The 15637-nt window shown below is 40.1% G+C and overlaps 1 protein-coding gene across 1 annotated transcript in view; it reads left to right on the top strand.

Moving 5' to 3' along the window:
- LOC138930857 (large ribosomal subunit protein eL31-like) overlaps nucleotides 1-14868 on the top strand; it is a 130258-nt gene extending 115390 nt beyond the window's left edge. Inside the window, exon 2 of the mRNA XM_070291248.1 lies at nucleotides 14491-14868. Within this exon, the coding sequence (XP_070147349.1) occupies nucleotides 14491-14868 (378 nt within the window). The remainder of the gene's footprint in view (nucleotides 1-14490) is intronic.
- Nucleotides 14869-15637: the final 769 nt, after the last annotated feature.

Raw genomic sequence — 15637 nt, forward strand, 5'->3', positions numbered from 1 at the left:
GTACTGATTTAGTCTACTTTGGATATATAACTAGAAGTGGGAATGCTGAATCGTACAGTATTTCTGTGCTTAAAATTTAATGACCTCCATACTGTTTTCCATAATGCCTGCACCAAAAATGTACATTCCCACTAATAGTGTACAGGGGTTCCCTTTTCTACACATGCTCACAAACAGTTATTACTTGTCTTTTTGATAAAAGCTATTCTAACAAGTGTGAGGTGATATCTTATTGTGCTTTTGATTTGCATTTTCCTGATGATTAATAATACTGAGAACCTTTTCATGTAGCAGTCTATATGCCTTCTTTAGAAAAAAATATGTCTACGTTTTTAGCTTATTTTAAATTGGATTATTAGAATTGTTTTGCTATTGAGTTTTGTAAGTTCTTTATATATTTTGGGTATTAATTCCTTATCAGATACATAGATTTCAAATATTTTCTCTCATTTCATAGGCTGCTTATCATTTGTTGTTTCCTTTGCTGTAGAGAAGCTTTTCAGTTTGGTATGGTCTCATTTGTTTAGTTGTGCTTTTGTTGCTTTTACTTTTGGTGTCAGGTTTAAGAAATCATTGCCAAGATCTATGTCAAGGAATTAACTGTCTGTGTTTTCCTGTAGGAATTTTACAGTTTCAAATCTTACATTCAAGTCTTTAATCCATTTTGAGTTAATTTTTGTATATGGTGTATGATAGCAGTCTCATTTCCTTTGTTTGCATGTGGCTGTTTAATTTTCCCAGCACGGTTAATTGAAGAGACTATCCCTTCTCCGTTGTAATTCCTGGCTTCTTTGTCATAAAGTAATTGACTAAATATTTGCAGATTTATTTCTGAGATCTCTATTCTAGTCCATTGATCTATGTGCCTGTTTTTAAGCCAATACCATACTATTTTAATTGATATAGCTTTTCAATTTTGTTTGAAATCTGAAAGCACAATGCCTTCAGCATTGTTCTTCTTTCTCACTATTGCTATGGCTATTTGGGATCTTTTGTGTTTCCATACAAATTTTAGGATTGTTTGTTTTATTTCTATGAAAAATGCCATTGGAATTTTGATAAGGATTGCATTGAATCTGTATATTACTTTGGGTAATATGGACAGTTTAACAATATTAATTGTTCCAATCCATTAGCATCAAAAATATTTCCATTTGTTTGTGCCTTCTTCAATTTATTAAATTAAAGCCTTGTAGTTTTAACCTCTTGGTTAAATTTATTCTTAGGCATTTTATTCCTTTTGATGCAATTATAGATGGGATTGTTTTCTTAGTTTCTCTTTCTAATAGCTCATTATTAGGTGCAAAGAAACACAGTAGAATTTTGTATTGATTTCATATCTTGCCGGATTGTTTATTAGCTCAATAGTTTTCTGGTGTAGTTTTCAGGCTCTTGTGTACATAATATCATGTTATCTGCAAATAGAGACAGTTTTACTTCTTCTTTTCCAATTTGCATGTCTTTTATTTATTTTTCTTACCTTATGGCTCTGGCTATACTATGTTGAATAGAAGTGCTGAGAGTCTTGTCCCTGATCTTAGAAGAAAAACATTCAGCATTTTATTGTTGAGTATGATGTTAGCTGTTGCCTTATCATTAGTTCAGTTCAGTTCAGTTGCTCAGTCATGTCCGACTCTTTGAGACCCATGAATCACAGCATGCCAGGCCTTCCTGTCCATCACCAACTCCCAGAGTTCACTCAAACTTATATCCATTGAGTCAGTGATGCCATCCAGCCATCTCATCCTCTGTCGTCCCCGTCTCCAGCCCCCAATCCCTCCCAACATCAGGGTCTTTTCCAATGAGTCACCTCTTCGCATGAAGTGGCCAAAGTATTGGAGTTTCAGCTTTAGCATCAGTCCTTCCAATGAACACCCAGGACTGATCTCCTTTAGAATGGACTGGTTGGACCTCCTTGCAGTCCAGGGGACTCTCAAGAGTCTTCTCCAACACCACAGTTCAAAAGCATCAATTCTTCTGTGCTCAGCTTCCTTCACAGTCCAACTTTCACATCCATACATGACCACTGGAACACCATAGCCTTGATTGGATGGACCTTTGCTGGCAAAGTAATATCTCTGCTTTTGAATATGCTGTCTAGGTTGGTCATAACTTTCCTTCCAAGGAGTGAGCATCTTTTAATTTCATGGCTGCAATCACCATCTGCAGTGATTTTGGAGCACAAAAAAATAAAGTCTGACACTGTTTCTACTGTTTCCCCATCTATTTTCCATGAAATGATGGGACCAGATGCCATGATCTTAGTTTTCTGAATGTTGAGCTTTAAGCCAACTTTTTCACTCTCCTCTTTCACTTTCATCAAGAGGCTTTTTAGTTCCTCTTCACTTTCTGCCATAAGGGTGGTGTCATCTGCGTATCTGAGGTTATTGATGTTTCTCCCGGCAATCTTGATTCCAGCTTGTGCTTCTTCCAGTCCAGCGTTTCTCATGATGGACTCTGCATATAAGTTAAATAAGCAGGGTGACAGTATATAGCCTTGACATACTCCTTTTCTGATTTAGAACCAGTCTGTTGTTCCATGTCCACTTCTGACTGTTGCTTCCTGACCTGCATACAGATTTCTCAAGAGGCAGGTCAGGTAGTCTGGTATTCCCATCTCTTTCAGAATTTTCCACAGTTTATTGTGATCCACACAGCCAAAGGCTTTGGCATAGTCAGTAAAGCAGAAATAGATGTTTTTCCTGGAACTCTCTTGCTTTTCCCATGATCCAGCGGATGTTGGCAATTTGATTTCTGGTTCCTCTGCCTTTTGTAAAGCCAGCTTGAACATCTGGAAGTTCACAGTTCATGTACTGCTCAAGGCTGGCTTGGAGAATTTTGAGCATTACTTTACTAGCGTGTGAGATGAGTGCAATTGTGTGGTAGTTTGAGCATTCTTTGGCATTGCCTTTCTTTGGGATTGGAATGAAAACTGACCTTTTCCAGTCCTGTGGCCACTGCTGAGTTTTCCAAATTTGCTTGCATATTGAGTGCAGCACTTTCACAGCATCATCTTTTAGGATTTGAAATAGCTCCACTGGAATTCCATAACCTCCACTAGCTTGCCTTATCATATTTATCTTTTATGATTTTGTGTATTTTCCCTCTATACCTGCTTTGTTAGGAAACTTTATCATAAATGGATAATGGCCTTTTCCATTTTTTTCTGCATCTATTGAGATAATTATTTTATATTTATCTTTTTGTTGTTGTTGCTAATGTGGTGTATATACATATTGACTGATCTGTGATGTTGAACCCTTCTTGCATCCCTGGGATAAATTTCAACTTGATGATTGTGTATGATCCTTTTACTGTATTGTTGAATTCAGTTTGCTAATATTTTGTTGAGAATTTTTGTCTCTATATTTATCAGGGTTACTGGCTTGTAATTTTCTTTTTGTATAGCATCCTTGTTTGGTTTTGCTATCAGGGTAACACTGGCCTTGTTAAATGTGCTTGGAAGAGTTTCCCTATTCTATTTTTGACCAAACATATTTTTTTATTATATCACACCTTCTATTCTACTAACACCAGAGGAGTTCATTTTCTCTGGCAGTCACTGAGACAGCTTCACACAAGACATGCCATCAATTTCCAAGCTCAGTATTGCCAGAATCAGGTGGAATGTCTATCCCAAGTTTTTTCTTGATTTCCTTAGACTGTGGTAAGTATCCAAAAATATTTGGTAAAAGAAAGAAAAGAAAGAATGGAGAGGGAGGAAAAGAGGGAGGAAGGGTAGATATAGATATCATCCTCAAGGAGCTCTAACTCTAGTAAAGAAAATAGATAAATGAATAAATAATTTTTATACAATCTGAAGGATGGATTAAGTCTTTAAAGATGAGTGAATGTTAAATAAAGGTAGGAAGTGGATTCTAGGCAGAGGACTTACATTCAGTAAGGATGTAATGAAATACAGCACATATTTCATCACATATCAAGAAGGCTTGATATTAACCAGTTATTTACTTATCCCTTCTTGCTAGTTCTCTTCCTTTGGCTTTTACTACCTTTCCATCCAGTTCTGCCCCTAGTTGTCTTTGGGCTGGGCCATTACTCAGCCTTTCCTATCTTCAAGTCTCCTCCTTGAACTTCTGTCTCACCTCCCTCCAATGTAGGATGCATAGGTCAGTAGGAATCTTTCTGGAGTGTTTTGATCTTCTCTCGCTCAGATAATGACAACTCATAGAAAGTCCTCACTTCCCTGTCAAAGCCCTCTCTAAAAAAGTTAAATAAACACTTGTTAAACTTCCTTCAGTTCTTGCTACTGTCTGACTTCAACTCATTGTTCTAGCTAAGTTATCTTGTTTCCTGAGACAATAAATATGACTTGCACACTCATGTCTCTAAACTGTCCTACATGCCAGGAATCTTCTCTCTTCCTCTCCCCTCCTCTGTGAACACAGCTCTGGCAGGAGATCTAACCGATGACTGAAATAGAGCCCACTGCAGTGAGCAAAATGCAAGTTAGCTCCCTGCAGATCTGAAAAAGGCAGAACAATTTTGTGTGGGCACTTGGGTCTCCAATTACAAATTCTGGACCAGTTCTGATCCTGAGGGCCCCTGAGGATTCCTAGGAGAAAGAATTCAGGCAGTTTTGATCTCCCGAGGTTAGGTTCAATGTTCTGAGGCTGCCCTGAAGAAGACTGTGAGATGATCAAGTTGGTCTCACTAGCTTCATTTTCTTCTTTTATATTTTTCCTTTTTAAAATTCTCTAATCCAGAACTTACCATCATTCCCCTTCATCCTGGCAAAAAGAAAAGGGGATCCAATAATTTTACTCATATTACTGTGTTGGGATTGAATCGGCTACATCTCACAGGAGGTTGTCAGGGGTTAGAAGGAACTTCAGCCACTACTGGCTGTGGGATCTTGGGCAAAGAGCATGACCTTCTGTGCCTCAGTTTCTTTATCTGTAAAAGGGGAATAATAAGAGTATTTATATCACTGTTAGATATAATTATTACCTGTCAATCCCTGATATGGTAACCCTGTCTAGTAGGGTTAGGCAGCCTATGCTTCAGTGCCTTCAATAATAGGAGCACTCTGTCTCCAAGGTTAGCCCATTTCTTTTGCAATTAAAAAGTTGTATCAGAGAGGAGGGGCAGTATTTGCAGGATAGGAGTGGGTCCCTCTCAGATTTCTAGCATAAAGGTAGTCCCTACCACGGATTTTCTGAGGCTGCCTCATTTCTTCTGAGATCAATACTTGCATAATCTTAATTGCTGTAGAATATTTATAGTAATAATAATTCATCTATTGAGTGCTTACTATGTGCAAGCATTGTGCTAAGTATTTTATATGCATTATCTAAATATTTGAGATAAGCCTATTTTATCATTGTTAATAACTAAATTTGAGATAGTGCTTATTATGAGCCAGGCACTTCTCTAACCCTAAAAATAGATATTATTATTTGCTCACGTTACATGTGAGAAAATTGTGGCCCTAAAAGGTTAAGTAATTCTCTCCATTTCACACAGCTGATTAGTGGCAGAGGTAGATTTTGAACCCCAGCAGTCTTCCTGGTAGCTCAGTGGTAAAGAATCTGCCTGCCAGGCAGGTGACCTGAGTTCAATCCCTGGGTTGGGAAGACCCCCTGGAGAAGGAAATGGCAACCCACTCCAGTATTCTTGCCTGGGAAATCTCATGGACAGAGGAGCCTGGCATGCTTCAGTCCATGGGGTCATAAAAGAGTCAGATATGACCTGGCAACTAGACACCAACAACAAAGTCTGACTCGCAGTCTGGCTCCAGAAATACTCCTTAACCGCTAAGTCATAACTGCATCCCTTGTTGTTTAGTCACTAAGTCATGTTATGTCCAGCTCTTTCTTGACCCCATGGACTGTAGCCTGCCAGGCTCCTCTGTCCATGGGATTTCCCAGGCAAGAATACTGGAGTGGATTGCCATTTCCTTCTCCAGGGGATCTGTCCAACCCAGGAACTGAACATATGTCTATCTCTTGGCATGTGCATTCTTTACAGCTGAGCCACCAGGGAAGCCCGCTGCAGCCCTTATGAGGTGACAATTCTAATCAACAGGGTCTCAGAGAGTGTAACAACTGCCAACATTCTATTATTACTCCTACCTCTGCCCCACCCCTCAAGGGGAAACTTTGTTTTGCTTTTCATGTTACCTCAACTATCCTTTTAGGGATCATTCCCACCTTCCCGTCTTTGCTAGTGATGAACTGTGTGCCATAAGACAAATTGCTTGACATCTTTAATTCTCAGTTTCCTCTCCTCCAAAATAGAAATGATATCCACCCAGGAGTATTGTTATTACTGTCTACCCCAGCCCATACCAACGAACTCCAGTCAACCCACCCACACACTATTCAGCTGGCAGCCAATAAATCCAAATACCAGCCCTCAGGGCCCTTTTCATGGCAATCACCTTGAGCCCACTCACTTGCTCCTGCTCTGGCTCTTCATTCACTCCAAACTGGTTCCTATGGGTTCTTGCCTCCTGACCTTGGCTCTGCACACTGTGTTTGCCTTCACACAGATCTCCCAGACTTGACTATCTCAGTGCTTCCTAAGCAAAGAGTAGCTTCACCTTCTGGTTCTGCCTGTTCTTGGCTATTCCAGTTAGGTCCAGTCAAACCCCAGACCTAACTCCCAATGTGGTAGCCCTGGGCCACTGTCAAGGGCCATCAGATTAAACCCCTGCTAGTATGTGTTGGATAGCAACATGATGGATTTTCCTAGTTTACTACCACTGAGTTCCCATTCAGGATATTTTCAATGTTGAATGCACCCTTAACCCACTTACTGCAATGACAGTTTCCATTATTTGCCACTTTGCTGCATTAATTCAGTTCAGTTCAGTTCAGTTCAGTCATTCAGTCATGTCCGACTCTTTGCGACCTCACGCCAAGTCTCCCTGTTCATCACCAACTCCCGGAGCTTACTCAAACTCATGTCCATCGAGTCAGTGATGCCATCCAACCATCTCATCATCTGTCGACCCCTTCTCCTCCTGCCTTCAATCTTTCCCAGCATCGGGGTCTTTTCAAATGAGTCAGTTCTTTGCATCAGGTGGCCAAAGGATTGGAGCTTCAGCTTGAGCATCAGTCCTTCCAAAGAATATTTAGGACTGGTTTCCTTTAGGATGGACAGGTTGGATCTCCTTGCAGTCCAAGGGACTCTCATGAGTCTTCTCCAACACCACAATTCAAAAGTATCAGTTCTTCGGTGCTCACCTTTCTTTATAGTCCAACTCACACATCCATACATGACTACTGGAAAAACAATAGCTTTGACTAGGCTGACCTTTGTCGGCAAAGTAATATCTCTGGTTATGAATATGCTGTTTAGTTTGGTCATAATTTTTTTCCAAGGAGTAAGCGTCTTTAAATTTCATGGCTGCAGTCACCAACTGCAGTGATTTTGAGCCCCCAAATATAAAGTCTGTCACTGCTTCCACTGTTTCCCCATCTATTTGCCATGAAGTGATGGGACCAGATGACATGATCTTAGTTTTCTGAATGTTGAGTTTTAAGCCAACTTTTTCACTCTCCTCTTTCACTTTCATCAAGAGGCTCTTTAGTTCTCCTTCGCTTCCTGCCATAATTACTAAACACCATCCCAAATGCTGTTGATTCCAAGCACTTAAGAAGAAAATTCAGATAGCAGATCATATCCAGCATTCTCCCCAATAAAAATAAATGCTATCATCTACCAGACATTTACTCCATCCCAGGCACAATGCTAAACATTTTAGATGTATACCCTCACATAAGCTGCTCAGCAGTCTTATGTGAGAAATAGTATTATCCTCATTTCCCAGCTGTAGAAACTGAGGCACAGAAAGGTTGAGTGACTCATCTAAGATTACACAGTCATTACATGGGAGAGTTGGGATTTGAGTTCAGGCTTCCCTGATGGCTCAGGCGGTAAAGCATCTGCCTGCAATGCAGGAGACTTGGGTTTGATCCCTGGGTTGGGAAGATCCCCTGGACGAGGAAATGGCAACTCACTCCAATACTCTTGCCTGGAAAATCCCATGGATGGAGGAGCATGGTGGGCTACAGTCCACGAGGTTGCAAAGAGTCGGACATGACTGAGCGACTTCACTTTCTTTCTACATCCCACACTGAACACATCCCATGTTAACTACTGAGCACTGTTGCCTCCCAATTTACATAATCTCTACTAAGTGCTTGAAGACCTTGCTGGGCCTATTTACAATTCAAGAAACTGTGAACCCTTTGAATTATCTTTCCTGTCAATACTAACCCTGCCCATGTAGTGGGTATGTGGCTTCCAGCACTCTAAAATAAGCCCAACCTACCCATATGTCTGTCCTTCCATGACAACCAGGGACTAGGGGAAGAGGAGGTGCTGAAATTCTCTGATCCACAGAGCTGGTTGCAGGAGTTGGTGCAAGAGAAAGACTGTGGATTAGGAGAGTGCTGGTGGGAACCAGACTTTTACCTCAAGAATGCTCTGGAGCAAGTCACAACTTCTCACTGGGCAAACCAGGAGAAGTCCCAGCCGCATGCCATTACACTGGGCCAACTCACCCACACACTATGAGGCAGGTGGCCAAAGAAAATGAGTCACAGACCTCAGGACTTCATTTGAGGCAGTTACCCCGAACCCTCTCACTTCTCTCTTGCCCTTGCTCTGCACTCCCTTCTCTGTTCCCTGGCATATCTGGCTTCAGACCTTCTTGGAACTATCTCCTATTTGTGACCCTGCATTCACCCTTTAGGCTTGCTGTGCTCAGCTTGCCCTCATCCCCTGGCTCTTGCTTATCTTCACAGTCTTAGGTCACTACCATGGCCAATTTAATCTCCTGTCCCTGGAAACTCTATTTTGGAACTGGCCCACCTGACCAGTGCCTCAGCCCACAAGGTAGTGAGGGGTTGAAAGAGAAAAGGGGATCAGAAAGTAATGAGACATCACAGAGAAAGATGCCTAGCCAGTGCCCCTACCCTACTGTAAATGCATCCTTCATGGTATATTAACCCTAATCCCCTTCCACTATTTGGAAACTTTTTGTGGCCAAATAATTTTCCCACAAAACAAACATGGTTCGGGAAACTGAGAATGCATACAGCTGCCATATTCTTTAGACTATAAATTAGAATACATGAACTAACGCTGTGAATGTACTTACAGCAACAATACAATGGAATGTTTAAATTCATTACTGCCCTACAAAATCTCTGACGTGCCATAACCATGCTTATAAAGGGTGATGGAAGGGTACCACATATGTTCGTGTGCTCAAAAACAGTGCCTGCTAGACTGACGTGTTGACAATACCCTACCACACATGGCTCATTCCTTGCACTCTGGTCAGACTTATCTGCCTTCCAGATCTTACCTCCATCATCACTTCTTTGCAGGTGTTTTCCCTGCCTTCCTTATTAATAGTGTCATGATCTTACCCACTGGATCCATTGTAGCACTTATGACAGTTGCAAGTATGCATTTATTTATATGATAATGTGATTGATGTCTGCCTCCACCACTAGAATGAAAGTTCCATGAGAACAGGGGCCATGTCTTCTTGTTCACAGCTATAACCTTGGAATTTGGAATAGCCAACACAAAGTAAGTGTGTTTGTTTGTCTGTTTAATTGTTCAACAAATAGTTGGCCAGAACTGCTCACCAACCAAGTCCTCCTAAGATCCTTGGCTGAATGCATCAAACCCATGGGAGGAGAAAGAAGGTCCTGGAATATATTTGTGCTGATTTTCTCCAATCAACAAATTGGTAACTATAAGTTTAGCAGTTGAGTAAAGTACAAACTCCTAGCAACTGGGATACAGACTATGTACCTTTCTAGAAGAGAGAAATTGTGATAGGCAGGGTACAGAAAAGTAAGCAACATGCCCAAGTTTACTTAACTAGTAGATAGCAGAGTCAGTATTTAGACCTCAGCTATTGAGTTCCACTTGATTAATCTTCCTGAACCTCTGTTTTCTCATCTGTAAAATGGGTGCAATTAGTGGTGCTAGCTTGAACAGTTATAAGAATTAAATGTGATAATGTATTGAAAATACTTGCACATAAGTATTCACTGTTTGGTACCTATTACTGTTAGTTTCTTTGAAAATAAAGGGAAGTCAGAGAATCTGTATGCTAGGACGTGGAGAAATAGCTGTTTTTCCATAAAGCCCTCACCCACCCTTGTCTTGTTTCCTCTCCCTTCTTTTTTCCTTCCTCTGTCCTCCTTTACTCTCTCTCTCTAGCTATAATCTCCAAAAGAGTTGTTTTTAGGGGTTAATAAGACAGAGGAAGACAGAGGAACAGATGGCGAGAGCTCAGATTTATCACCTTAAGAAAGGGGCTGAAAAGAACACTGGAAGGAGGAAGAAATAAATGAAAGGTAGGAGTGAAGGGTTTTTCCAGTAGTCATGTATGGATGTGAGAGTTGAAGTATAAAGAAAGCTGAGCACTGAAAAATTGATGCTTTTGAACTGTGGTGTTGGAGAAAAGACTCTTGAGAGTCCCTTGGACTGCAAGGAGATCAAATCAGTCAATTCTAAAGGAAAACAGTCTAGAATATTCATTGGAAGTTCTGATGTTGAAGCTGAAACTCCAATATTTTGGCCACCTGATGTGAAGAGCTGACTCATTTGAAAAGACCCTGATGCTAGGAAAGATTGAAAGCAGGAGGAGAAGGGGCCAACAGAGGATGAGGTGTTTGATGGTATCACCAACTCGATGGACATGAGTTTGAGTAAGCTCCAGGAGTTGGTGATGGACAGGGAGGCCTGGGCGTGTTGCAGTCCATGAGGTCGCAAAGAGTCAGACATGACTGAGTGACTGGACTGAACTGAGGAGTGAAGGGACAACACATGTAAGATGGTTATGTTTTTCCTCTGCTAAATAAAAGTATGGCTGTACACAGCTTTACTACAGGACTTTATTCTCCATTTTAAAAAGGGTTGAAGTGAAGGTGAAGTTGCTCAGTCGTGTCTGACTCTTTGAGACCCTGTGGACTGTAGCCTACCAGGCTCCTCCGTCCATGGGACTATCCAGGCAAGAATACTGGAGTGGGTTGCCATTTCCTTCTCCAGGGGATCTTCACGACCCAGGGATCGAACCCAGGTCTCCTGCATTGGAGGCAGACGCTTTAAAGGGCGATTTTAATACAGGATGCTGGGGGATGGTGCACTGGGATGACCCAGAGAGATGATATGGGGAGAGAGGTGGGAGAGGGGCTCAGGATTGGGAACTCATGTACACCCGTGGCGGATTCATGTCAATGTATGGCAAAACCAATACAATATTGTAAAGTAAAATAAAAAATAAATAAATTAATTAATTTTAAAAAAAGGGATGGAGAAAGGGGAAGCATAAAGCCATGGGCTTGGAAAGGTACTGTCTATTACTACCATTTAATTTATAGTCATCTCTACCCTACATTTTTTGGAAAGGAGAAAAGCCTAGAAAACATTGCCTCAACTTAGGTAGCTTTGAAACACACACACACACACACACACACACACACACACACCATTGTTCAGTGCTGCCCCTTTAGCATTTCCTAGGCATGTCATTTATATTTGTGTGCCTGTTGGTTGAGCGTGTCACTGGTGCTCATAGCACAGGAGCCACAGGAGTCAGGGGAATGTGTCTTTTCCTTTGAAACCAAGTGCTTAATGTCTTTGCTGGGAGTTGTGGTGAAAGATGGATGAGAGGAATGGCTCTTCTGATAGTGGCAACACAGGCAGCGCCCCATTCCCTACTGGGTTTGTTTAGCTGTGCCTTAGATACCAGCATACCTGGGCCTCTTAGAAGACAAGGGCCCAATTGAATAGATTCCCTGGAAGTCCGAGGGGCAGAGCACAGCAGGAGAAGTGATTCTGGGGAGTTTGTTAGGCTAACTTGGCAGACTGGAAACTAGGGAAACCTCTGGGGTACATAACCAAACCAAACTTGTGAAATACTGGCTCATCCTCAGGTCCTCTGTTAAGGCCTTTGGGGAAAGCCCTAAATGCAAGCCAGTCAAGTTGAACTTTACACTATTTATAATTACAAGGTAGGAAGAAAAAGACAGGAGAAAAGAAAGGGGAGACAGAAAGCAGGAACATAATTAAGGCCTGGCTAGCAATGGCTTAGATACAGTGTCATTAAAAGTAAAGCATGCTTCTATAAATCAATGAATGAAAACTTTTAAAAAATATTTTTAAGAAAGAAAACAAATGTGCAAGAAGAACCATTGTAGTACCTGGCATTTCATAAAATGAAAAATATACTTGTATTCAAAGGGAAATGTGCCATGAAAATGTAACAGATGAAATGTTGCAGGATTGTAATCAAGAACATACACAAAGCATTATTATATTTAGCATTGTTACAGTTCTGTATGAAATATAATTTAGTTGGGGAGGGTGGAGTGGAGGCAAGCATGTTGCATCAGATCAGTCACCATAAAGCTACTTCCCTATTCCTGCTTAAGGCGAACTGAGTGGGCTTTATATTAGTAATACGCAGAGCTGTCTAAGATTAGGGACAAGACAGTGGTGCCCACTCTATCATTCCTAATCAACAAATTACTAGAAGTCTTAGCTAGAGCAATCAGGTAAGAAAAAAAAATAAAAAGATAGTGGAATTGAAAAGGAAAAAGTAACATTGTCTCTATTTGCAAATGACATGATTTTGTACATAGAAAATCCTAAAAGTTCAGCCAAAAAACATATTTGATCAATGAATTCAGTCAATTTGCAGGATACAAAATTAACATACAAAAATTGGTAGCATTTGTGTATACTAATGACTTTTCTGAAAAAGAAATAAAGAAATCAATCCCATTTACAATAGTATTTAAAAAAAACCTTTAGGAATAAATTTAATTAAGGAGATTAAAGATTTATACCCTGAAAACAGTAAGACATTGATGAAGGAAATTGAAGAAGGCACAAACAAATGAAAATGTATCCTATATTCATGGATTGGAAGAATTAATATTGTTAAAATGTCAATAATACCAAAAGCTATCTGTAGATCCAGTGCAATCCCTATCAAAATTACAATGGTGTTGTTTATAGGAATAGAAAAAACAGTCCTAAAATTTATACAGAGCCAGAAAAGACTCATAGTCAAAGAAATTCTAATAAAGAGGAATAAAGCAGGAGACATCACAGACAATCAATCATAGTTCTTGATTTCAAGCTATACTATAAAGCTATAGCCATCAAAATAGTATGAAGTGAAATGAAGTTGCTCAGTTGTGTCCAACTCTTTGTGACCCCATGGACTGTAGCCTACCAGGGTCCTCCCATGGGATTTTCCAGGCAAGAGTACTGGAGTGGCTTGCCATTTCAATAGACCAATGGAACAGAACTGAGAGCTCAGAATAAACTCAAACATATATAGTCAACTAGGGAACCAAGAACCTACAAAGGAGAAAAGACAGTATTTGTAATAAATGGTAATAGAATAATTTCTATTCAGAATGAAAATGGTAATTATTAGAGAAATGCACATCAAAACTACAAAGGTATCATCTCACACCAGTCCAAATCAGTCAGTTCAGTTCAGTTACTCAGTCATGTCTGACTCTTTGCAACCCCATGGACCACAGCACGCCAGGCTTTCCTGTCCATCACCAACTCCTAGAGCTTGCTCAAACTCATGTCCATCAAGTTGGTGATGCCATCCAACCATCTCATCCTCTGTCATCCCCTTCTCTTCCCATCTTCAATATTTCCTAGTATCCAGGTCTTTTCCAATGAGAATGGCCATTATTAAAACATCTACAAATAACAAATGCTGGAAAGGGTCTGGAGAAAAAGGAACCTTCCTACACAGTTAGTGGAAATATAAATTTGTACAGGCACTATGGAGAACAGTATGGAGGTTCCTTAAAAAAAAATAAAGTTACCATATGATCCAGCAATCCCACTCCTGGGCATATATCCAGATAAAACTATCATTCCAAAAGATTCATGCACCCCTGTGTTCATAGCAGCACTATTTACAATAGCCAAGATATCAACGTAAATGTCCATTGACAGAAGATTTGGTATGTGTGTGTGTGTGTATACATATATATAGATATAATGAAATATTACTCAGCCATAAAAAGAATGAAATAATGCCATTTGCAGCTACAAGTATGGACCTAGAGATCAGCATACTAAGTGAAGTTAGAAAGAGAAAGACAAATACCATATGATCTCACTTATATGTGGAATCTAAAATATGATGCAAATGAACTTATCTATGAAACAGGAAAAGACTCACAGACATAGAGAAGAGGCTTGTGGTTGCCATGGTGGGGAAGGGGGAGGGGGGGCTGGATTGGGAGTTTGGGTTTAGCAGATGCAAACTGGTGTATATAGAATGGATAAACAACAAGGTCCTACTGTATAGCACAGGGAACTATATTCAATACCCTGTAATAGGTGCCCAGAAATCATCCTAAGAGCGGCTGTGTGAGGCCGGGCCAGGAGGGAGGCCTTGACTTAGGTTTGACACACTCACCCTAAGCATCCTTGTCACCTGGTTTTGTTTAGGTGGCTCCCACAAAGAAGGGCGGCAAGAAGAAGAAGGACCAGTCTACCATCAATGAGATGGTGATCAGAGAATACACTATCAACATTCACAAGCACATCCATGGAGTGGGTTTTAAGAAGCATGCTCCTAGGGCACTCAAAGAAATTTGGAAATTTGCCGTTAAGAAGATGGGAACTCCAGATGTGCACATCGACACCAGACTCAACAAAGCTATCTGGACCAAAGGAATAAGGAATGTTGCATACCAGATCCATGTGCCGTTGTTCAGAAAACGTAATGAAGATGAAGACTTGCCAAACAAGCTCTACACGTTGGTTACCTACATGCCTGTCACCACCTTCAAAGATCTACAGACAGTCAGTGTGGTTGAGAACTAACTGCTGATAACCAATAAAGTTATTGAACTGTAAAAAAAAAAATCCTATAATAAACCACCATGGAAAAGAATACATACATATATATTATATACATTACATATATATAACTGAATCCCATTGCTATACACCAGAAACTAATACCATGTTGTAAATCAACTATATTTCAATAAAAAAAGAAAGAATGAAGCTGAACACATGCCTTATACCTGATACCTCTCATAAATACTAACTCAAAATGGATGAAAAACTTGTATGTAACACCTGAAATCATAAAACATCTAGAAGAAAACATTGGAATAAATCTCCTTGACATGAGTCTTGGTAATGGTTTTTTGGATATGACACATAAAGCACTAACAACAAAATAAAAAGATAAGCAAGTGGGACGACCTCAAACTAAAGAGCCTCTTCACAGCAAAAGAAGCCATCAATAAAATGAAAAGAAAACTTATGGGATGATGAAAATATTTGCAAATCATACATATGATGAGAGGTTAACATATAAAATATTAAAGAACTCACACAACTCAATAGCAGAAAAACAAATAACCATGTTTAAAAATGGGCAAAGGACTGTAATAGACATTATTCCAAAAAAGATATATGAGAGGCCAACAGATATGTGGAAAGATGCTCAACATCACTAATCATTAAAGAAATGCAAGTTAAAATTGAATTAAAAATTAACATTTGTTCGAATGGCCATCATCAAAAAAAGATGCTGGTGTGGATGTGGCAAAAAGAGAATCCTTGTGCACAGCTGGTGGGA

This window comes from Ovis canadensis, chromosome X (assembly GCF_042477335.2).
Source record: "Ovis canadensis isolate MfBH-ARS-UI-01 breed Bighorn chromosome X, ARS-UI_OviCan_v2, whole genome shotgun sequence".
Taxonomy (NCBI): domain Eukaryota; kingdom Metazoa; phylum Chordata; class Mammalia; order Artiodactyla; family Bovidae; genus Ovis; species Ovis canadensis.